This window comes from Calonectris borealis, chromosome Z, assembly GCF_964195595.1.
Source record: "Calonectris borealis chromosome Z, bCalBor7.hap1.2, whole genome shotgun sequence".
In the NCBI taxonomy this organism is placed as follows: Eukaryota; Metazoa; Chordata; class Aves; order Procellariiformes; family Procellariidae; genus Calonectris; species Calonectris borealis.
The window spans coordinates 84,197,394-84,222,267 of record NC_134352.1 but is presented as its reverse complement, the minus strand read 5'-3'; the positions used below and the strand labels follow the sequence as shown (position 1 = coordinate 84,222,267).

Below are 24,874 nucleotides of genomic sequence, written 5' to 3'. Positions count from 1 at the left end.
TACCAGTGCTCAGGTGCTTCACAAGTTTGGAGGAGTGAAAATTAGACCTAGCAGGGAAGCAGCAGATCTGTAATGACTTTGCTGTGCTGGCTATTCCTTCTTAGTTTTGTTTGGGAAAAGAAACAGGAGGCTGGGATCTTTATCTGGAATATGTGCAGCAGGCTGGGGAAAGGAGCAAGTGGGCATTTATTTCAGTAGAAGGAAGGGCATGAAGCAGTTGGAGAAGATGCTGAGGTTTAGTTTCGAGATGTAATTCAGAGATGGGATGGAGGGAATCATGGAAACCGGGACCAGGAGGAGAGCTGCATCCTTGCAGAGCCAGCTCCAGCAGGTCTGCTAATCAGTCCGGTTGTGATTCAGGCAGTGAATTCACCCCTTACCTCATCCTGCTCCATCGCAATTGCTTAGTTCTTGCCGGGTTAAACACAGATAGAGAAATGCTGAGTTTTGCCATGGTAAACCTGACCCTTGTTGTTTCCTGAATACTGGACTTGAACTTAAGTCTGGATTTGACCCCTTGAGTGGTGGCAAGAATGAGCTCTGAAGTCCTCCAACAAGAGATATGTCTTGTCATGGAATTGGGATATGTCTTGTCGTGATACTTGCCATGGAAACTGAGCTGCATATGTTCAACAAGTAAGGGAACAGAAAGATGAAAATTATCTTGTGTTTTAGGCAACTGAGTCCAGAAAAATTTGCCTCTTTGATTTTTCTTTTTTCTTTTTTTTCTTTTTTTTTTTTTTTTTGTTAGGACGTTAGGCAGATCATTTTAGAGGGAGACTTTCCCGGGAGCCACTCGCTCATATTCTCATGTCTCACCTAAGAAATGGGTTCATTTTGAATTGAGTGCCTGAAGTCACAACAAGTCAACAGGAGCAGTGTGTTAAACTTGCTAAGTGATATAAAATTCTAACTGCTCTGGAGAAGTCAGTTGTTGGATGCCTTGATCTGTCTAGCAACATTACTGGTCACTTCTGTCAATGGCAGTCTGAATTTCTTCTTCCCCCTTCTCCCTCTATGTAGGGATGAAGTTCTGAGGGTGCTGCTTCAAAAGCATTCATTAATAGCGATACCCCGATTAGCATTATTTTAAAATAATACTGGAATCCAGGAAATAAAGATTGATGGTAAAAAGGAAAATTTGAGTGCTCTCATTTATGATAGGATCATCTAAGGCATAGAAAAGATGGGTGCCCATGAGTAAGTGTTTTGGTATCGTCTGCACAAACAAGAGAAGGGAACCGAGGCACAGCGTGGACAACCATGATTTTTGCAGTTGCCTGAAATTGTGAACATCTGTGTCGCTTGTGTTCAGTCTTGTGGTTCATGATTGGAACAGATCGACGTTGCAGTAGGAGAAGAATGAGAAAGTGTTACAAACTTTTATTACCACTTGTTTTGGTAACTGAGCACCACATTTTTAAGTTAGGTCTTACGTTGTATTTGAAGTGCAGCAGAGCCCGTTTGCATGGAATAGCAGCAAATTGCCCATAGGAGAAGCCCTTGTACTTAGAGAAAATTTGCACTTAATGCATGCGTTACAAATGTGTATTTATAAATGATGAGTGCTTCATGATTCTGCCTTATTTATATGTTTATAGTTGATATAATATATTTGATAATTTATAGAAATAGATTATATTTTATAATTTTTATAAATAAATGTTATGATTATATAAAATACCATTTATACATACATACATAAAACCCAAAATATATCTATCCACGTGGGGAAAAAAAACCATTAAACTAATATTTGGCCTTTTTGCTATGGAGAGGAAAATTCATGCTGGCAGCCCTGTTCTGTTAAGTGGGCTTTAAAAGGTTTCTCTTCCCTCTCTCTGAAAGGGAGGTTAATCAAGGTGTGCATAAATTTGTGATAACAAATACTTGCAATTCTCTGAGTGCACAGTAAACCAAAAATAATTTGAGGACAAAGGTTATCAGAATAAATCCGGAGAGTATTCTGCAGTATGCTAGGAGCTATTTAAAAACTTCTGGCTGCAACTCTCCAGTAAATTGCAATCAGACTTCCAGAAATGTCTGGCAGTCAGCAGCTCCAGTCGTTCTTATGGTTCGTACTTCATGTTCTACCAAGATCATCACCTGAAGATCTAAAAACCTCTTCTGCAGTGCATAAATGGGAGATAGTTTCTCCTGGAAATGTCTGTATGTGGTGTATGGAGCACTTTTGGACACCTGACCCTTGAAAGACTTCTCACTTCTAATTTTTCCAGAGTTCTGTTACATTCAGAATACTGTCTTAACATTACACCATCTCCAAACTTACAATACTGATCACTTCTCCTAGTAAATCGTTTCTCTGCCCACCGTTGATGTGGCTGCACAGGCGTTATTGTCTAGGGTAGTGTGAGTGTGATCGTTGTGGATTTTTTCCCAAGAATCACCACGCATTACTCTGACTACTGTCTTTGTCAAAATATTCAAGCTATTTAGAGCTGGACCAGTATCATAAATTCACTTTGATGGATTACACTGTACATTCCTCAATCATTCTTAACTATTATGTAGTATACTAAACGTAATTACCTTCTTCACCTGTTTTGTTCTCTATACCTTTCTTTCAGGGTTTATATTTTTCCTTCTATTCTCTATTACAGACTCTTAAAACAGATGCATGCTTTCCCTACATGCATATTACAATGCCTTGCGCAGAGTTAGGTGTAGCTCAGATTGCTGATAAGTACCTAGCGACTTCATTGCAAAAGAAACAATGGCTGGCAAGTACAGCTGACAAGTGTTTGACTTGCTGGTTTTGTATTAGTTAAAAGTAACTTTGATATAGGTAAGGAAAGCTAGTATTTCATTTAAGTGTTTGCATGTGCCAGCACTAGGTTTAAAGGTGTTCCTTCATTCAAAATACCTCCTCTTTGAGCATGTACATGTCTTAAAATCATTTCCCCACCTGACTTTAAATCTGTTGAAGCTAGAGGGAGGAATGAATGTGAAATTATAAGATCAGATATCAGTGTCACTACGTCTCATTTTTCTTGAAAAATTTATTTTTGTACTTCTGAAAACGTTTTGTTGCTTGTCTTCCTTCTCCCTTAATCCTGTTTAAAATGTGTAGGATTGGAAGGGAATTTTCCATTTTATAAATGAAGAATTAGTTTGAAAAGAAAATAAGAGATTCTGGAATCCTATGGAAACATTTCTGTGTGAGGACCGTGAGGACAGTCGAGCAGTGGAGCAGGCTGCCCAGGGAGCATCCTGGGTTTCCAAGACTCAGCTGGATGAACCCTGAGCAACCTGGGATGACTCCATAGCTGCCCCTGCTTGGAGCAGGAGGTTGGGCCAAAGACCTCCTGAGGTCCCTTCCAGCCTGAATCATCCTGTGATCTTATGCTCTGAAAAATTATTTCTTCCTATCTACTCAACTTTTAATACTTCTGTCGTTTCCATCCTCTTCATCTGGTTTCTTTGAGCCATCGGTTTGGTCCTGGTAGTGTTTTTCTTCAGTGGACTAGCTTGATCATTTTGTTGTCAAAATCAATGCTGCAAATAAATGTTGCTCTCAGTTTGCCAAGATATTTTTGAACATGTTTCCATGTTTGCTTCCGTCCCCAATTTTGTCTGATTGAGTTGACAAAAAATGTTACTGAAAATCCCACTGTCAGTGGGATTATACACATTCACTGTGCTCCCTCCCATTCTGACCACAACAATAAAGTACCGGGACAGTACCCTGGGCAAAAGCCAGAGGAGTTTTCTACTTTAAAAAAAAAAACAACCAAAATCCCCCAAAACAATGAGAAAAAAAAAAAGAACAAAAACCAACCAAACCCACTCCCCCCTTCAAAAAAAAAACCTACCAAAAAAACCCAAACCAAAAAAAGCCCAAAAACCCCAACACCCAACAACTCCTTTTTAATGTCTCACTATGTGAGTTTGTTGTTGGCTTGAGGTTTGCTGTTCCAAGGCTGATAGCTGATTGAGTCAGACAGTTGTTGTAAAATTGAATCCAACACTGGGTGGATTGCTGTTTTTCCCACATTTCTCATACGTTTTCCTCCCTCTCACCCTCCTCTTTTCTAGCTTGCACTTAGTTTCCCAGGTTTCAAGTAGTCATAATACTGTGGTATTGTGTTCTTATATAATACCATAAAACTTTTTTTTTAAAATATTGTGGTCACATTTGCAGCTTCAGTTGTACTGGACAGTCTTCAAATTTGCAGCAGAAATATTGTTCCATCTCAGAAATTGTATTGCTTGTGTCCAGAGGAGTTGAAATAGGTGTTTCCAGCAATGGGCCGGGAGTAGAGCTAATAAAAATGTGAAGATTTCCTTCCTTGTTTAAGATGTTCCCTTTCTATAGTTTTTTTTTTTAATATATTTCTTTAAGTGAATTAATGGTTTATTAGAGTTATTTCCAGCTTTATTTGGCAACTTCATAGCCTTTTGATTCGGGAATGTGGTATGTAATTTGCTTTACTTAATTCTTCAAGGTGTCTGTCACCAGGGATGTCTACTACTCAGGTTCGTGTTACAGATTATCAAAAATGAATTCAGAGGTTTCCAGATAACAAAGCTATCCCATTCTTCAGCATCTATGTGAACGTGAGAGAAGTAGACCCCATCTGGAAATCTTAAGTGTATAACTTCATTGAGACAGTTTAAAGGTGTTGACTTTGTTTATAAATGTTTCTGTAGTTTTTCAGATGAAATAGGGGTTTTTTTTTCAGTGTCTTTATACATTCCTGATATAGCCCTGGTGTCAAAAGCTTCATGGGAATGCAGCTCTGTAACTGAGCTTCGAACTCCTGGGAAAAGGTGGTTGTCTTATTTTGAAGTTCAAACCAAAAAAGAGTTAGGCAATCTAATGGCAAAGATGGGGCTCCTGCCCTGAAAGCAGCCTATATCATTTTAGGTGTCACAGTAAGAGATCTCCTGAGATCTAGAGATAAAAAAGAGGATAAATAGTTTAAAATGAAATAAATGCTATTTTTGCAGTGAATTGAGGAATATGCTTGTTCGTTATACTAAATCTACACAGTTTAGTATTTGTAATCTTTTTCAGTGCAGTGATGTTTGAGAGGTCACGCAGAGTGTTGGAGCTGGGATTAATCGCAGGAAACAAAGTGGAAAAGACTTTCAAAGAAAGGAAAGAAAAATCCGTGTATACAGTTTGGCTAGGCAACAAAGGAGACATGACTGTGCCTTTTATTTAAAGGCTATAAACACTGAACTGGGGAAGAGAATTTTTATGGTATTACATAGAACCACTTATAGGAATAAGTAGATGAAGTTGAACAAAGTAATGCTTAGGCTGAATATTAGGAAAAAAATCTTAACATGAGGTTTATTAGATTATGGAACACTCTTCCCAAAGGATGTGGCTCAAGCTCCATTACTAGTCCCTTAAAATTAGACTGGATAGAATAACAAAATGTACTGGAGCGAACACTGTTGCATGGGTAGGGGATGAACATGGTTACCTAATAGGTCTTCGCATTTCACTTGCTTCCATGATTCATTTCCTGAAAAACTGCTTCCAGAATGTGTTAATGACATCACGGCCCCGGCCTCCTCGGACACGTTGGTGCTTCTCGGTGCTGCGGCTTTCGGAGAGTTTATGTGGAGATCTGCTGGGCTGTCTTTTTTCCGGCGGCTCCTATAGCTCAGCCGTTCCCCACAGCTTTCCCGTTCTGCTGCAGCATTGCTGGGAGCAATGGGGACAGGCAAAAATCAGGTGCCTGGGGTGCATTTTAAAAATACAGATATACACACACAAACTGGGCTATTCCTGGAGAGGCTGTGATCAGGAGCAGGGCAGGCAGCAGAATGTATGTTGCAGAGCTTGGCTTCACAGAAATTACTATCTTCTGCTGTTATTGGCAAGTAGGATGAAATACTTGTCTCCTTTAGATTAGTATTATTAGGTGTGAAAACCCTCAAACAAATAAGTCGTACTCAGCCATATATTTTAATGAGCCAGTCTTAGTGGTTCTGTTACACTGATTTGATGAGAAGGAAATAACTTGGTTTTAAAACATGTCTTCTAGAATGGTTTTTAAATACATTTCAAAAATGTCATCTAAAACATGCTTTTAATCTTTCTATAGAAATGCAGCACTTTTCTATTGTATTTAGGAATTAAATGCTGAAAATAAAGTGTAATAAAGCACCTGAAATAAAGCCCATGGCAATCCACTATGTAAATTGTTGAGACGTGTGTCTTTGGCTTTGCACAGCACTTTGGATCTAGGACTAAGTGGTAGCTTGATAGGACTTTAAGCCTAGATGTGCCGTTTCAACTGATCGTGCATTTAGTCTCATATAAATTCTTTTACCATTCCTATATTCCAAACAGTAAATGGAGTCGAGATGGACTGGTATATAGCTGTTCTCTCAAAATGCTTACAGCACTGCACACAAGCTTTTAAATTTAGTATCTCCCACGTGTGAATTCTTGCTGTAGCCTGCTGATGACTTGGAAACCAGCTAGCCTACCAGTATTTAAAATGTGAATTTATTTTGCTAGACTGTGTGTCGCCCAGAAACTATTCATTTGTAGTTGTTTTTAAAACATCTTTCCTTCTTTGTCGCAATCTAGCTTGGGTTAATTCTGTTAGTCTCATGGCAGACAGTGGAGAGCATGAAAAATATTGCTGAAAATTAAAGATTGTTACTTTTATTATTTGTATTACCATGTCAGATATAATGTTGCAAAAATCTATCGTTTATAAGAACTTGTGTCAGCTGCAAAAACTACTGCAATATTTAGGACAGCCATTTTTACGCTTCTGAGTTTTATAATTCCCCTACCTAAAAAATCTACAGTGTAATCAGATCCACTTTTTCAGTCAGAGGTTGTAGTTTGTGTATACATCACTGTTTATGCTCTTCATAAATTTAACGTTGCTTGAGGATGTAATACTTAACATGCAAGTTCATTAACCACATAAAAATTATTCCTTATTTCCTATATTTCATCTTTGCTCGTTTCTTGCTGTAATGAATCTTCCAAAAACTTGCAATGGGACTTTCCTAAAACTAACGTAGCTGCTGTTTTTATAGTCTTTTAAGCAAGTATACCCGGTCCTCCTCCTAAAAATTAGCAGTTTTAAGTTGCTTAAATAAAGACCTGAGATGTTAAAGACGTGCTTATAAAGTATGAAATTACTTTGACTTGAGACATTATGTGAACTGCATCTTGATATAGCAGTTGCCTCACTGATCCCGCCTCTCCCATTTATGATTCCATGGACCACTTTTTCCTCTCCCATTCATTATCACATAACATCCCCGTGGCAACTTGAGAAATTGCTTACATGGAAAAGTAATCGTAGGAAAGTATTTATGTATTTTTAGCTTTCTTCTAACACAATGTAGCAGCTGGAAACAAGGACAAGAGCCAGCACAACATGAACTGCCAGCTCTCCATGGGCCACCAGAAAGTGTTCATCAGACCACAATGTGAGAACCATTGAATTGACTTAAGAAATGTGACACACATAATAAGCATTAAATAAAAAAACCCAACCCTCAAGTTCCCAAAGCTGCTGCTTGAATGTAATAAGAATGAAATAGTAATTGTGATGTTTTTGAATAATACGGTATTCACTGTTTTTGGTGGAGGAAGTGCATGATGGTATCAATTAGATGCAATGAAAATCACTTTTGCTTTAGTTCTTCATAATCTATATTTACTGCTGCCTTAGATGTTGTTGCAGCATTGAACAATCTTCTGGATGCTGCAAGTTTCATAAATAGGAAAGCAGGGTGTGGAGCTAGGACTTATTTGCACAGATTACTGAAGCATAAGTTAGATCTGTTCTGTTTGGTGGTTTTTTTGTGGTTGTTTTTTCTTTCTGATATTTAACGCTTTTTTAACCGACTTTCCTAGCCTCATCTACTTGTGTTCTTTCTATTTTTGCAACAAGAGAGCAGGATTGTTGTTTTGGAAATGTTAAAATGACAGCAAGAGATCAAGAAGATCTTCATGTCTACCAAAACTCTTACTTCTTCCTTTTCAGTCTCGAAAGCAGCCCGTGCCTGCACCTCAGTCTGGTGCACTCTGCAAAATAGTTTCAAAAGCAATAAAACTCATTGGCAGGATGCTAATGATGGTGTGATAGGATGTGGGTTGTGTGTGTGAGGGAACGAGGAAAGGATCTGCTGTTACCAGTTCCAGTGATGAGAGAAACGAGCATACTCAACAAGGCTATGCTAGCATTAATTGAAATTTAATGCCTATGTTTAAACTTAATGAAGGATAGGTCATTCAAAGGAAAACTTGATTGTTGTGGTTTAACCCCAGCTGGCAACTAAGCACCACACAGCCGTTCGCTCACTCCTCCCGCAGTGGGATGGGGGCGGGAATCGGAAAAAAGGTAAAACTCGTGGGTTGAGATAAAGGCAATTTAATAGGACAGAAAAGGAAGGGGAAATAATAATAATGATAGAAGAATATACAAAACAAGTGATGCACAATGCAATTGCTCGCCGATGCCCAGCCAGTTCCCTGCCAACTCCCCCCAGGTTTTTTGTTCAGCATGACATCATATGGTATGAAATATCCCTTTGGCCAGTTTGGGTCAGCTCTCCTGGCTGTGTCCTCTCCCAGCTTCTTGTGCACCTCCAGCCTCCTTGCTGGCAGGGCAGTATGAGAAGCTGAAATGTCCTTCACTTAGTGTAAGCACTGCTCAGCAACAACTAAAACATCAGTGTGTCATCGACATTATTCTCATCCTAAACCCAAAATACAGTACTATGCCAGCTACTAGGAAGAAAATTAACTCTATCCCAGCTGAAACCAGATAGTATCCACCCCTTATTCTATGCCATTTACGTCGTGCCCAGGTCCCACACTTTCCAATACATCCCAATTAATCACCACCACTTTTCCTGTCTTTTGATATATGCACACAGATATCATTCCCTTAGTCTATGGGTCATCCCTCTAAAATGTCTGTTGAGTTCATTTAGTCCTTGACTTTGGGCTCCATCTGTCATAACAGTCCGTCAGGGCAGGAGGGGTGGTGTGTGGTGTTGGATTGTTGCATCCTGAAGCCAGTTCCGGTTCCATCACCACTGCGCTTGTCTGGTTCTATCATCGCTGCACTTTGCTCAGTTTCATCAAAATTCATTCTTCGTTAATTTGGGGTGATTCTTACTGTGATACCATTGATATGGCATATAGCAACCATAGTAGTGATAATAACAATTATGTAATAATAATAAAATACAATTATATAATATACAATCACAATTAGCGACATTATATAGCAATTAACATCATACAATTCAGTTCATTGGCTATTCTCACCCGTTCTCCTCAACCAGGACATTGATGAAGTTCAATTATTAATATGATTGTATTTTGCAATTGTTACTAAATAAAAAATAAAAAAATTCTCCTTTTCCCAGAAAGATACTTTGAAATAAGTAACACCAATTTCCTCTGCGTTAATTTAATGCTCTTTCCAGAGAGAGAGCTCAGAGTATTTATCTTCTAAGCCTTTACACTGAAGGTTGGAAAGTGAGTAAGACATGTTTTGTGGAAGAATTACAACTAGTTTAATAAATACCCTAAGAAAGCTCACAAATCAATTATATATCAGTTTTTTGATATACTAACTTGAAATAATGGTATGCAGTGCTAGAAGTTCAGTTGGCTATACATTCCAGTGCTTTATAACAAGGAAATTTATAAAGTACCCTCTGCCCTCCTACCTTTTGGTTTTAAAACGTCTTTAAAATCAAGCTCTTAAAATTTTCCTTAGTCACGTGAAAGTAAATAAGTGCATTTAAACTGTTCTCCAAGTAGGTACAAACATGAACCTTATTTGTATCTTCTTGTTGTGTAAGAGAGAGCGGAGCATTAGGCTGAGATTTCTGCAGAATTGTGTTTACATTAAATAACAGCCTGGTGAAAGAAATTTCTTTTTTGATGAATGTGTCGTAACTTCATTTTGCCATTAAGTGTTGTTCCAGACTGTCAAACTAGATTAAAATCCTGGGTTTGTTTTCATGGCTATGAACAGTGTTTCCAGCCATCTTACAGAAGACCTTAGATTCTCTATTGCAAAAAATGGTATCTTGCTCTTAAGCAAGACCTGCTTTCCTCGCTGTGCCTTACATAGAATTGTATGAATAGGGAAAAAAGAAGCTGTGATGGGTAGTTTTGTGGAAGAGAAGGAAAAAATGGATCTTCTCATTCTGTTTTAAAGGTAAAAGCAGTCTGTTCCTTCTCAAAGTATCTCTGTATTTGCCAGAAATAATTGGCAAAATTTTAATATTTCTCTAATTGACAAAAGTTCTAGTGATGTGGTTCCATGTGGAATTAAGTCAAGAAACAGTCATATTAAAGAACTGCAATTAAAAATAGATTACAAGTATTTTGTAGAAAACAGTAAATTCTATAGAAGGAATAAGTGATTCAAATACATAAATGTTGAAGAGACTGTTTTAGGGTTAAGGATTATTAACTTCATCACTTATAATTAGCACCAGAAAGGTAATATTTGGTAATATAGAGCTTTTTCAAGAGTTTCTAGAGCTTCAGAAGCACTTTGGGTCATGATGCTATTGCAGGCAATCTGCCCCCTTCATCCTTTTCACAGTTCAGTTGTTTAGTTTTACAATTTTTTTATAATTCTCATTGTAGCTCATCTTTGCCACTGCCCAGAGATATAGAAAGCTTTAAGAAAACTTCTGTAATTTGTGTTTCCCTTGGGATATATACTAAAATGACAAGAGAATAAGAGTAAATGAAATTTAAAGTGAAATTTAAATGTGAAAGAAATCCAAGCATTATATGTTAAAGTGTCTAGGCAAATTTTATTCCATGCTTTTAATGATGCCAGGCAGCACTAGTACGGTTACAGCTACCTGTGCCTGTGCGATTGGCTTAAATGGGAATTTTAAACATGAGATTTTCTTCCTTTTATTCTGTTTCTCTGTGATGCTCCAGTGAAGCAGAATCTGAAGTGTGATTCTGGGTGCTTTTTCTGTATCAGTGTATATTCATCATGTGTTTAGTTTTCTGTTAACTGTAACTTTAGATCTGAAAAGAAGATGGCGAGGAGAGCTTCTGAGGGGTTGCAGCATTGCTTTTGTTTTGTTTCATTTGCTAAAAAACTTAAATATAGCTTAAAAATTTTGAAATTTACATAAATGTAAAATCAGGTGTAGCAAAGTGATATTTCAAATATTGTGAACATATAGAATACAACTAGAAACACTGACTACTTATCTCTCTGTCCTCCTCTTTATCTGTTTAGCACTTTAATTAGCTGTTAATGATTAGAAACAATATTTTCCTTAGAAATGTCTCTTGAGTACATTGGGAGCACCAACCAATACTTTACGCCTAATTTGACATTGCATTTTGGAACTGAAAGGAATATTATGAACCCATTGGCATACGATTGCTTTTCTGGAGGAATACACCTACCAACAAGCGACACAACTTCAGGAGGTTACTTGGGTCATATATCAATGTGCAGATTTCTCGTGGACACAATTACCTCATTCTCCCTGGTGGAAGATTCAATTTACTCACCAGTATTTTGGCCATATTCCTCTTTTCCTAACTACTGAGGAAAGGTGTAGTAATGGCAGATGCCAGCCACAGAAGGGTGGGGTGGTAGAAAATTAAAAATGCTGGCTTAGCTGAGACCTACACTAAACTTTTACTTTAAGAGAAGAAATGTGCTGAATTTGAATTAATTTAACAAGAAATGATAACTATATACTTATTTCAGTTTTTTTTTAAGGATTTCTTTGCATGTTGCCTGTCTGAATAACTCATGTGAGTTTAAAAGCTAACTTCATGGTCATCATTTTTATTCAGCTTCATTCTGATTTAAGGACAGTGGATCAAAAACGCAGTGATAAAGCATTATTAATGTAACATTAAATTTTTGCTAAGAAGGCTGTAATTATAGTGCTTTTTATTATAAGAACTTCTTCAAGTTGCTTAACACTGAATGGCATTAGTTCCCTTGCCCTTGACATGGCAGTAATTGCCTTGCAATTGTGTTGATGAAGGGAACATATTACAAAATCTGACTATATAATTACATTTGAAGAAAAATACTCTTTGGCTGGTTTGAAATTTTGTAGGGTTAAGAGTACTTCAAATTCTTTTAATTGGTTATACTATACTTATGTTTCGCATTCAGGTGACTTACAGGTTTTTGTCCTGTGCACCTTGAATCTCGCAGACTAAAGAGATTCTTAAATTTTTAAGATCATCTTAAATCTCACAGAAGATTGAAAACCAAACTTTCTTAATTTTTCTGTCTTCTTTAAGGAAGTGTGTTATAATTGATTTTTAATTTAGGCATTAATAAAAAAAGGAAATAAGAATTTGGGGGTCTTTTTAAAGTCGAGATTATTTCTTACTGCAATGCTGTATAATTCAAGACTTTGACCTCTTAAATGAATAATTTGATGGCTCAGTCGCTGCCATAAAATTTCAAGACAAGCTCAAAAAAATTAAGTGCTAAGCAGGCATTTGGGGATGAATATAATCCAATGTGATTGGGAGGGGCTGCTTCTTATCACCTGGGAATGTACCAGGAGCCCAGATGTGATAAAGGTGGAGGCCCAGTGACACTGCAGTTGTCATGGGTCACCATAGCCATGGGGGGCAACTTTCATCCTTTCCCCTGATTTTTTCCCCAGTAATGCTGAGTCTGCAGCGTCTCTGCTTCAGCTCTGGTGCTTTTCTTCTTTTCTCCCCAGTGTAATACAGTCTCATGAGTGCTGGCAAGGAAATAAGGATTTATGGACTTGCTGGGGGGAGTTCTCTAATCCTCCCCTGCTGCCCCCTTCCCCTTGCAGTCTCCTGTTAATGGGTATTTGGGCACATAGCTGGTCAACTTGGTTCACCAACACTGCTGGAATTAGGAACAGGAATTTCAAATGCAGGAGTTTAGTATTGGAGTTAATTTTTTTAATGCTGTAAGGATTAAGTATGAAAATGACTCTGCATTTCAGGCTCAAACATCAAAGTTTAAACAGTATGATAATGAGAGTTTTAATGAGCAGCCTTCAGGTGCAGCCTTTATACTGGAGCTATACATGCACTATATATATGCACCTACATAAAGGGGAGGGTATTCTAACATGCATTCTTACTATAGTTAGTGAGCAAAGGACTGAGAGTTGGTGTGGAAGGGTGAGCTATTTACATTTTTGTACCTAATAAATTTTTGCGGGTCTAAAATGAGTGAAGTTTTGGTGCTTTGTTACATGTGTATTTTCGAGGCAGTTGTGAGACAACAAAAACTTGCTTACCCAAGAGGAATCAGTCAGTCTGTTTTTTCGACAACATCAATAGTGATTTGTCACGTCAAACTTTTATTTCTTTTTAACTTCTAATTATTGTAAACAGTTTGTGCTTCCATACCTTGACATCTTACATGCAATCTCTTAAAAAGGAATTTCAGAGCAGTGTAAGTATTTCCAACTGGAGTGCTTTTTCAAGTTGTTTCATCTTCTGTAGGAATGCAAAAATATGAGGCTGAGTTTAATAATACCTTAAAATTTAAATTTGAATTGCTGTTGATCCTGTCTTTTTTTCCAAGAAGTTTATTATTTTCTACTATGTTGTCTACCCACAATAATGAGCAATGATGATGATCTCTACAGGACTCTCAATGTGGAGATTCTAGTTTAAGCAGTATTAGTTTTTGTTACTGTGTTTTGCCTAAAAAATGCTGAGTTTATTAAAAATAGAATACATGAGAAAAATGCTGCATGATGGACCAAGGCGGTTTTATTAAAAAGGCAACATACAAGCTCCTTTTCCTGTCTTAATATGCTAGCATGATTAGCATTACTGCATGAATCCTTCAGCTGGTATCTGCTCTGTGTTTAAGGTTCTCTCCTTCAAACACATGCTTTTGTTTCACCTCTTCTAATTTCCTTTTCATATATTCCTATGACTTAATTTTCTTGAATTTCCAGTAATCTTTCAATTCTCACCTCTCCATGCCTACTGCTGTGTGACTCCTGAAATTTCATTTTGAGAAATCAAGTAGCCAGACCCGGGGTGAATTGTTTTTCCCTCTTCTCCCTACCTGTGTGTCAGATGCTATCTTTTCCTCTAGTGAAAAGATAAAAAAGTGAACAAACATAATATTTTTTGCCTTTTCTCTCTAGCTGGCCTGTGGACGGTCTTCACGCTAGGCGGGGTAGGGAGTAAACCAACGCCACAGGTGGAGCAGTGTTCCCCTCTTGCTAACCAGAGTCTGCTGCTTCTGCTGGTCTTGGCTAATCTGACCGACGCTCCAGATACGCCGAATCCCTACAGGCAAGCTATTATGTCCTTCAAGAACACGCAAGGTTTGTATCTGTTCTTACTTCTAAGCATGAACTGATGAAAATGAAATGTTAAGTTGCTGCGACTACTTAGAGGTTCTCTTTCCAAAACTTGTTTTCCCTCCGGCCAGCCTGTGGAAGAGCTGTGATAGTACATTTTCTTGTGGGAGTTTTGTGGTGGAGTTCCTCAGCTGCTGGAACTTAATTGAAGGGGCAGGGGGAGAAGGATAATCTTTCCTTCAGACTTGATAAATTTTAGAAAGCTTCATCATTTCATAAAATATAAATAAAACTGACCTATAAGTAGGTCGGTTACCCAAGAGTCTGCAGGAGTCCCCTAAAACTTTGTAGCACTTTCGAAATTCTGTTTAGCTGCAATCATGTTCCTTGGAGCTAAGACAAGCAATTTGATTTGCTAACTGTATTCTTGTATTGCAAATATGAGGAGAAGCTGGTTAATGTAAACACTTTGATGAGACCTGTATACAAGGAAAGTTTCAGAGTTGTTTCAGTGCTTGCCTGGTTTTTGAGAAGGCTGGTTCCAGTCCGTATATCAGGTAACTGCAGGTGCAGTGCTGTACTGACAGTGCCCTGCTCAGAGGTCTTGCTTGGGACACAGTAATGCCCTAACACAGCTTGGACTGTCTAGATAGCTCAGCTTGCAGGCAGTGTGCTTGTTTTCATATATATTTCATCCATACACTTAAATCTCGTCCAGTTTTAGCCGTTGAGTTTTACCTTTCGTTGGCTTTATGCAGGTTGCAGCATGCACAGAACTACTCGGCACCGCTCAGCAGCTGCATGATAACCTGTGAAGCCACATCAATACTCCAAGTTATTCATTTTATTTGGAGGGAGTTTTTATATTTCTTTAACCATTAAGTTTTTAGCAGGTTGAGCTGTAAATTCATTTTACCTTCACCTAGGAAATTTTTTTTGGATATTAGGATGGAGGGTTGTTCTCAAGAATTCTTAGTGTCCTAATGTGCCCCTTTGATTTATTGGATACTGTTTACTGGCAATTGAGATCAAATTCTTGATACAGTTTTGGGGGTTTTTTAAACTAACTGAGAACTTGAGAATGCTCTATTTTGGTTAACTTTGTTTAATGTCATCAATAACTATTAATGTGTTTCATTGAAAACCGTTACACATGTATCATCATAAAATTTTAAAAGAACTTATTCTATATCAAAAGTAGCATGAAAAACCATATTTTCTCTAGATGTGTACTTTATAGAATGACTTATTGTTTCCCGTAAACTTGTTTCCACTGGCAATATTCATATAACTGAGCTTAAATCTGAGCTTAGATTTGATTCCTGTGAACATTCTGAGGGGCTGGTAAGAGGAGAATGATACGAAAAAGAAAGGCTGGTTACTGCCATAATGATCTATAGTATGTGACTATAAAATGAAAACTGGCCTTTTTGTTGAAGTAATTTATATAATTTAATTGGGACAGAACTAATAAAATTCAGGATAGTTTTCTTTATTCTACATGGTCTAGAATAGTTTAATTTTTCTGTTGGTCAGTTTAATGTTCTGTAGAATAATACAGGATATGCTGCTGTTGCTGATAAGTTTCTTTAATACTGTTTAGATTTTTTTTTTAACAGTTTTTTAAATATCCTTTAATAAAACTAACAGTGAAGTGCTATAAATATAAGTGGCACAGTTTAAACATCCACAGAAGTGAAGCTTGAAAGTCAGTGGACACTCCTCAGCTAAGGAACTGTGGCATCAGGTTGCCGCTTAATAGAGCGTATTGAATTGATCTGATTTTGCTGTCTACACCCAAATTTTCCCTAGTAAAGAGAAACACCCGCCTGAAGCGTGACGTTTTTAAACCAATCGGTCCATAATCACGATCAGTGATTGAAGGGGGCGTGGGAGCAGAAACGGTAGTTCAGAAAAACCAGGCTTCGGTCTCTCCTCTGCCTGTTGGTACGTCGTTTTGGGGAGCGGCAGGGTTTCCGTCGCCGATGGGCTGCGTCTCGCCTCCGCGTGTGTGGCAGTGCCTCCCGACTCCTGCAGAAAGGAGAAGCGTTTGCTCCAGTGCCGCCTGCTGAGTTCAGCTGAATGGCTGGAGCCGTCGCCCCTCGCCCAGGCCAAGAGAAGCAGCGGCTCCCCGGCACGCCGTCTCCGACGGGTCCCCAGAAACCCAGTGGGAGCCAGGGCTCCTGTGGGGCTCCTGCAGGTCTTCCAAGCACTTTTTCCTTCCAAAGAGGGTGGAGATGATGTTCAAAATAAGTGACAACTACCACGTTCTTCCATACTGAAAGCTATTTTGAAACTTTGCTAAGAATACAGGCTAAAAAGAAAGGGGAAAGCGAGACACCCACATCTCGGTGGGTGTAGGGACTGTTTGTGTGATCAGTCCCTACCAGTATAGAGATTTCTCCAGAAGAGTGGAAAAGCTTGGTAGGAAACCATGGGAATACTCATTTAAGAGCCAAATTTGTGTTGGCTCACGGTTGCTTCCCATGGGCACACATGTGGTGACACTGTTGTCACTGTTTTCCGTGGTGATGCAGTCTATAATATCTGAGAAATCTTTTGGGATTTGAGGAAGAAGGAAGATTTGGATGAAGTGCAATTGTTGCTGCCTAGCATGCCGGCTATCGTAATACCACTTGCTTGTAAAATGACTTGTAAAAAAGCAGGGTTTGAAATTTGCATTGTTTTTTTTTCCTTTATCCTTCTGAGTCTTTTCTTCCTCTCCTTAAAAATCCCTTCTGTCCACAAATCACTGTGCAGCAGTAGTAGTATTGTCACGCTGTTTTATACGGCAGAGCTTTCCTAAGTTAAGGCGTTTTTAATAAACAATAATTCAGAAGCCTGTAGTCTGTTATTGTGGGAACAAAGGAATTTTAGTTAAATTCTTCAACTTTGGACATCTTGTTTATAGTAATACGGAAATTTTTAAGTCCAGACCTTTAGTATACTTGAGTATCCAAACTGCTGTTGTTCCCAGAATATCCTCTTGCCACAAAATTGCTGTAATTTTCTCATATGCATAGCTTGTTTGTGTGCTCAGCAAAGATAGCCTTTGTATTCAGTTGCCAGGATGCTGAAGTAAATCAGCTCAAAAAGGCAGACTCGTCCTACTTCATGTGTCGTCACAGAAGATGCATGCTTTGAATGGATGTTTTTGAACAGAGCTGGACAGGAGAATACTTTATACAAATTTCTGTGAAGATTTTTGGGAGTTGAGAAATGTACCTGCTCCGCACTGAAACAAAACCTTGCACTCTCAAAGGTTTTTTGTAAAGACACCAAAGGCAAAATCTCTGACTTGGGGAGATCTGGAGGCTGAGTAAGGACACGAATCTGGCTTTCTGACATGAGTATGAGTGCCTTGACTGTCACACTTGCTTTTTCCATTTCCACTGGAAATTCCTAGATGTTAGAGATCTGTGCTGATGGATGTTTTTGCTGAAGCTGGTAAAGCTTCTTGTGAAAAGGTTCTGTGAACAAAAATCTGTTTTGTTCTCACTTCCAGCTCTGGCACAGATTATATTGTGAACACGAACAAACTGCTGTTACTTTGAGGGATGTTAGACCATATGATGTGGTGTTTTAAATCACTTGAATTAACCCACTAAACTCCCCACCACACACACATCTTTAAAGTCCTGACGACACCTATACTGATAGTCTTGACCTACGGGCATCTGCCCCGTCATGCCAAGAGATAGATAGGAGATGCTCCACCTTGATGCCAGTGAACTAAACCTGGGAGTTTGGGGTGCAGGGTTTGGAAACACGTGAATCATCAGTACATCGGTTCCAGAGAAGACACCCTAGCTGCCCTCCTTGCAGCAGCTCCTGGGATTGCCTTCCCTTCTACCAGCGGAAGCCATTTGGACAAACAGAATAGCTTTATGAAAAAAGATGAGTGGCTTGTGCAGATGCAGGGGTCCTACTGGAGTTCATGTGGGAGAACAACCTCAGCTTTTTGGCACAACTGAAGCTTCATGAGACCCTATTAAGGTTTATGACCATGGGTGATGAGAGTCATGGATGATTTTTGTTTCCTCCTTACTGTGGTGTCCGTATAAAGTATTTCACGGAGAGATCATTTATAAAGTTAACAAATAGCTGGATGGTAAATGTATTTCTTAAAGATTGTTTTTTTTTAATTTCTTTGTTTCAGATAACACTGCTTTTTCATCATCAAATCCACACGCTTTCCAGATTAATTTTAACAGTTTATACACAGCTTTGTGTGAGCAGCAGAAATCTGATCAAGCGACTCTTCTTTTATACATGCTTCTGCATCAAAACAGCAATGTACGGACATATGTGTTGGCACGAACGGACATAGAAAATCTTGTAAGTATTGCTCTGCTTGCCTTGTACTCATCACGAGGGGTCCTGGAAGCTTGGGTGTCACCAGCTGCCAGTGTCCCCTGTTGTGCGGTGGGGGCAGTAGGTTCTGGCTCACTTATTCACCAGTTCTGGCTCGTTTAACCACTTTTATTTTGTCATCTCAGGAGTATGATGCTAAAAATGTCACTGCAGTAAAAGATAGTACTGCTAAAGCTACCAGGCTGTCTTTGATTCCCTCTTTCTCAATGCCACTGTCTGATCCAGGTCAAACTTGCTGACTTCTGGGCGTGGTGTGGAGAAACTGGTAGCAGATATCATTCTATTCATTATTTTATTTTTCTTTTTTAGATATTCAGGCCAGAAAGTTACACGAGCTTACTGTGTGCGTATAGGGATAATAGTTAACAAAATGAGCTGTAACTTGACCAATATGCCAAATGTCTTACGGGGTTGACCTGAAGCTGAAGCTCCTCAAGGAGCAGCTGACAGAGTTTATAGAAATGCAACTGTAGTGACTTTTTAGCTGCTTTAAATAGGATTGTGATTAATAACCAATATAACAGACACCTGGTGCAGTTTTTGTAGGTTATAAATTAGCTTATGCGCCCCACTACATTTAGTAATGTCACAAACCACTTTAACAAATCTTACGTATTAAAAAGTATTCCTTTAATAAGGTAATGGCTGTCTAGGGGAATTGGTAACGGAATAGAAAACCCTTTCCATTTTAACATTTGAAATCTTGCCAGATAATTAGATCCCTTGCCTGTTTGATGGCAGATATGGAATGAGTTTGGTCTCGGTCCAAGTTCTAGCAGATGTATTGCTAAAATCAGAGTTGATAGACGCCACTGTTGGCAAACTCGGGTGAGATGGTTGATATTGAATTGATTCAAGACTGAACTCCTGTGCAGTCCGCTGCAGATTATCTAGGTGAGGGCTGAGTCATTTTGCATGAATTCTGTGAACAAATGGTCATATTTGATTTTCTGGGCTGTTGGTATGTGATATGACATGTTTCACAGCTGCTAACTGTATCAGTTTATCTTTAGAGAAATAAAGGTTAGGTGTGTGCATTGTTTTATAATTATGATGTTTGATATATTGTAAAACTTCCAGAAAAAGCATGAGGTGCATGTGTCAGAACAACTCTGGATGCAGATACTCAGATGCTCTGCAATGTGGGATACTTCCATATATTATCACCTATCTTTCCTCACCCTCAAAAAAAGAAAAAAATCAGAAAATCCCAGAATCGCAGAAATAATCAGCAACATTAAACACTTTGTGGGAAAAGCTGAGAAAATTGAGAAGAGCATCACTGCAAAGTCTGTTTGATTCATTTGATTTTATTGATGTTCTGAAAAGCATGTTCGATTTGTTTTTTTTAATACCAAAATTTGAAATGGTCTGCTCTCATTTTACTCTTCATGCATGCTGTTGCTTTTTGTGATCACTACTGACACATTACTGACATCTTTGTCCAATCCTCTTGTTTTTTAGCAGGCTGGCAGGTAAGGATGAGCAGCAGCCAACTGAGAGGAGCAATCTTAATTGCTTAGTAATGCAGGCTGAGCCAGACACAGAAAGGATTGGGGGTGGGAGGGTTACTGGACAAAGAAATCACGATCTCCTAATTACAACCCTGTGGTGAAAAAGGCTAATTCAGTCTTGGGCTTGTAAATGAGACGAAGGGGCAGGAGTAACAGAGCTGGTTATTTCCTTCCCTATATGGCAACTGCAAGAGTGGTGCTAACATGCTGCATACTATTCTGGTCGTGTACTACCATACTTCATAAAATATTTACAGGCTATTGAAAAATGGAGAGAGTGTAGAGAAACATTTTTTTTTTTGCTTTAAAATTAACAACAAAACTGTGAGAAGCTTAGAAAGCTAACTACTCAGTTGGTCAGAAAAGAGCTTGAGAAGCATCAGGATGTGTACATGCCTTCACAAGGGGAAAGCCTTGAACAGAAAGGACTCTTCGCTTGCAGAGAGGTGTAATAAGAACTAAAGCCTGGAGAACTAAATCCCACAACTTAGAGATATGGGAGCAAAACACTTAAGGTAATTAATTCAGAGACAAAACAGTGGATATCTATGGATATCTTTGAATAAGGGTGGATGACTTTTTGGAGGAACATGGCATAAGTTAGTGGCCTCTTCATACAGAGGCAGTTGGGTGAAGTGTAAGAGTCTGTGCTATATGAGGGATCAGGTCAGCAGTCAGCTGAGTGCTCATCTTAAAAGTTTTAGGGGTTTTGCAGGTTGTTCCTGTTTCACTGCATTCAGTGCATCACATTTGCTGTGTTTTCCCCTATTTTAATATTTCCCGGTTTTAGTGCCCAGGGAGCATCACTAGCAGATGTTCTGTGACATTTCCTAGGGGATTTTGAAATGTCTTTGCTCTTTTGTAATTTCAGTTTAATTTGTAAATAGATTCAGTGTGTTTTTGGTAACTGTTGTAATAGATAATGTCTCAGCTTGCTTCCTCATTTGTGTATGAATCTACCTCTGTCAGTTATCTATAAATATCTTCATTTTCTGTTGTGCTTTATAATGCTTTATCATTAGTAAGGCAATGCATCTTTTTTGCTCTTACAATAATATTCTGCTTGGTGGAATGAATAGGATGTTTGTGTGTCTTCCATATCTTACAGCATGTCACTTTGTATAATTTTATAAAATAATTGGGTTAAATATCTGATGCTGTTAGGGATGTTCACATCTGGAATTTGGCTATTTTATTGAAAGTACTTGCAAGGAATCTCCAGAAAGTGGTGAGACTGGTGAAATAGGGGTCAATTAGCAAATTTTTTCATCAGCGTAGTGTTGTGGTCTGTGGATGGGAGAACGTTGAGCCGCCTTCTGTTTGTAAGAGCAGTTAACATCCATATTGCAGGTAAAACTGCCAGTGAGATATCTGTTTGTAAAAAATAAGCTATTTCTGTTGAATGTGTTTGCTTTGGCTGCTGAGCTGCGCAGCACTGCTGTACGCTGTACATTTTGTTGTTCTCAACATGTCTGGACTGAAATAATGTATGTGATGATGTATTTATTTTAACTGATGGTACAGCAATATTTTTTCCTGTGGTATAAATTTGGCTTAAGCAGGTTACTCGTGTGGCTATGCGGTCTTGTATTTTGTGGTATACTAAAGACAAGCTATTTTAAAACTCTGCTGGGGAAACTGTTCCTGACCTTGGACCGAATATAGCACCTGCACTTTTCAGTGTCTATCTTTACCTGCCCCTTGTTTTGGGGATTAAAAGTAACTTTTTAATGGTGGCCGTGTCTTGCCAGTTAAAAGCTGCTCCTGATGGAGGAGTGTTAGTAGTCCAGTAATGATAGTTTAATGACTGTGAATAAAAGGGCCAGCAATACAAAAAGAAGCAATTATTGTCCTCTCAGTATGTGGCTGGGCAATGCCAGTGCATAAGAAGATAGATATAAAAGTTTTAATGTATGTGCGTAACATAAAAGTGTAGAAGTGCATTTTGGTTACAATTCTAGATAAATTTTAACATAATTAAAATTTTAATTTAGTCTTATATCTTAACTCTTTTTTATTTAAGTGGTGGCTAGTCAAATAGTTTTTGTTCTGAGGACAGTAATACTTGTCCTAAAGGTGTGTGAACCTCAGCAATCAGTGTACAAAGGAAAAAGTGTTCAGAGGAGGAAGGGTGATAGAAACTGTATGAATTGAATCAGATTTCATCTGATTCATTAAAACCAATGATTGATTGCTACAGGCCACAAAACCTTTTGAAGATGCAGGGAAGTGGCAGGTAGAGAGAGTTAAGTTGCCATTCACCTCCTCCTTGAGTTTGGTCCGGTATGTAGATGGAGAGAAGTCTGAAAGAGGAGTGGAAAGGAAAATGTGGCCAGAGGAGCGGAGATGGGAGGGGGTTTCGAAAGTTTTCGAGGTGTGTTTGGGGCAGGAGGACTGACTGCAGTGATCTGGAGAGCCAGATCATTCTTCAGAGTGAGAGGGATTTCAGTAGCTAGTATGAAATTTTGGTAAGAGAACTTTCACGTATCGGCTCATATGGAAATGTCTATAATGTCTCAATGTCAGAATCAAGGTATGCTTTTTTAATGTTGTTTGTAGCAACACACTTTTAGGACTTGGAGCACTTAAGGAATACAAATGCACTTTTTCAGCTACAGTTTGACCTAATATTAATGTGCATAGGCAGAGGAGATACGTTGGGCTGTTCTGAAGGAATACGTTTCGCCAGGGTACTTTGTATGGTATTATTTAGCACTAACCAGACGGGATCACAGTTACGTTGAAGGAGTGCAAGGCATGTACTTTATAAGGCAGTATATTCAATTTTGAGTAGCTGTAAAAATTAACAGACACAGCTATTTGGGAGCTGTCTTAAAAACTAAGAAGTTGTTCCACTGGTTAACTTCAGAAAGGCTTTTGTTGTTGTCCCTGCAAAGTCAAGCTGTAAATGCAATTCTTCGGTAGCTTTATATTGCTTCCTGCTATATGCAGCTTATCACAGTACTTGGACTTGGAAATCCCTTTGAGCTTATGCAATGCAAAGCTACGTGCAGTATAAATATTGGAGATGGAAATAATTTGAACAGTGGACTAATGCAGTGATGTTTGTCTCCCTTTTCCCCCATCCAAGGAAAAGGACTAATGTTTTTTTGCTATATGCTAAGTAGATATTCCAGGGAAAACCTGGTCCTTACTCTCAAGACTTATATTCACAAAACACAAAGAAATCGACTCCAGTTTCAGCTGGGGAGAGAGGTTTGTGAGGGATCCTTTGAAATGGTAAAGGAAGGATGTTTGCAATGAGTAAATATTTTTTCCCTCTGCTTTTGTTGTGGTATTGTCTTGACCCCGGCCAAAGCATCTTCAAAAGGTTTTGTGGCCTGTAGCAATCAATCATTGGTTTTAATGAATCAATCTCATTGGTTTTAATAGAAACTGTTGTGTGGTTTAATATGTTCCAACTGTTTTGGGACTGGTTGATTGTAAGAGAACATTCTGGTAACTTCAGAGGCTTGCGAAGCACTCGGTGTCCTGGCCGCTCACCAGAATAGGTTTCACATGATTCATCCTGCTGCACTCGGCCTGTTTTGAAAAACAGCAAGTCTTTAGGTGTCTAGAAGCTTCTTGGAATGAATTCTGCATCTCATCCGCTATCTTGGAATTGAGAGTTTTCTCCAGTTCCTTTTTCCAGGGTATTTTGCGATTTAGGCCTATTTCTGCAGCCCGGGGAAGCCACGTTGTACTGAGCCAGTGGAAAGCTAATTTTCAGTTGGTAGAGAGACAACGTTTGCATCTGGATTAACTTTAGACTAGCATTCAGGTATGCTTGCTGTTGCAATGAAATCTCATTTTCGTTATTATTGCAAGACTTTGGCTTAAGCTGTTCATCCTGGTGGAAATGTTGCAAGACCTTGGGCTGAACTCTCATCATAATGTCAGTTCTCTTTGGCTGCATATTATCTAGAATTGGAAAAACAGGCCTTTTCTAGTCTTAACTCAACCCAAACTGGTTCTTTTCTGGGATTACCTCCACACACCAAAATGGGGTTTGAGTTTCAGGTCTCAAAATGCCTCTGTGCACCTCAGCTCCGATATGCTTGGCTGTATTTGATGAGGAAAGCCCTTTCAGACCAGGCTTGTGGTAGCACAAATGGTTAGAAACAATTGTTTTCCTGCTTGAACTGGTGAAAATCTTGTTTAACAATTTATTTTCCCGTAGTCTAGAGGGCAACTAAAGCTTTCAGAGCCTATGGTAACTGGTATGGCTGGAAATCTCATTTATTAGAAATTGAAATTCCATGTCTGACCACAAGAAAGAATTTATTTAGACTCCCTTGTGGAGACAGAATGAAACAGATGGAAGGTGTTTGAACACTGTACGTCACTATTTAGGGGTGGTTATTTCAAGAGGGAGGAATTGCTATGATATTGTTAAGGGGCAGGGTGATGCACGGGAGCTTTAGAGCCTCCTCTGTTTATTGTCTGAGGTATTTGAAGACTAAACTAATGCACACGTTTTTTCCTTCCCTAAAGGTTCTGCCAATTCTTGAAATTCTGTACCACGTTGAGGAAAGGAATTCACACCATGTTTACATGGCTCTTATCATTTTGCTGATCCTTACAGAGGATGATGGCTTCAACCGATCCATTCATGAAGTGGTGAGTTGTTGTTTTGGTAGATAATTCTTCAGCTCTAAACATCGTTTAAATATTTATTTTTATAAAGATAC

The 24,874-nt window shown here is 38.7% G+C and overlaps 1 protein-coding gene across 8 annotated transcripts in view; it reads left to right on the top strand.

The window, feature by feature from the left end:
* The window catches only part of LOC142075247 (dymeclin), a 222,356-nt gene that overhangs the window by 72,695 nt on the left and 124,787 nt on the right, over nt 1–24,874 (top strand). For all 8 annotated transcript variants that reach the window (XM_075136337.1, XM_075136338.1, XM_075136340.1 and 5 more), the window contains 3 exons: nt 14,137–14,319; nt 18,455–18,633; nt 24,678–24,803. In XM_075136337.1, coding sequence (XP_074992438.1) covers nt 14,137–14,319; nt 18,455–18,633; nt 24,678–24,803 — 488 coding nt within the window. The remainder of the gene's footprint in view (nt 1–14,136; nt 14,320–18,454; nt 18,634–24,677; nt 24,804–24,874) is intronic.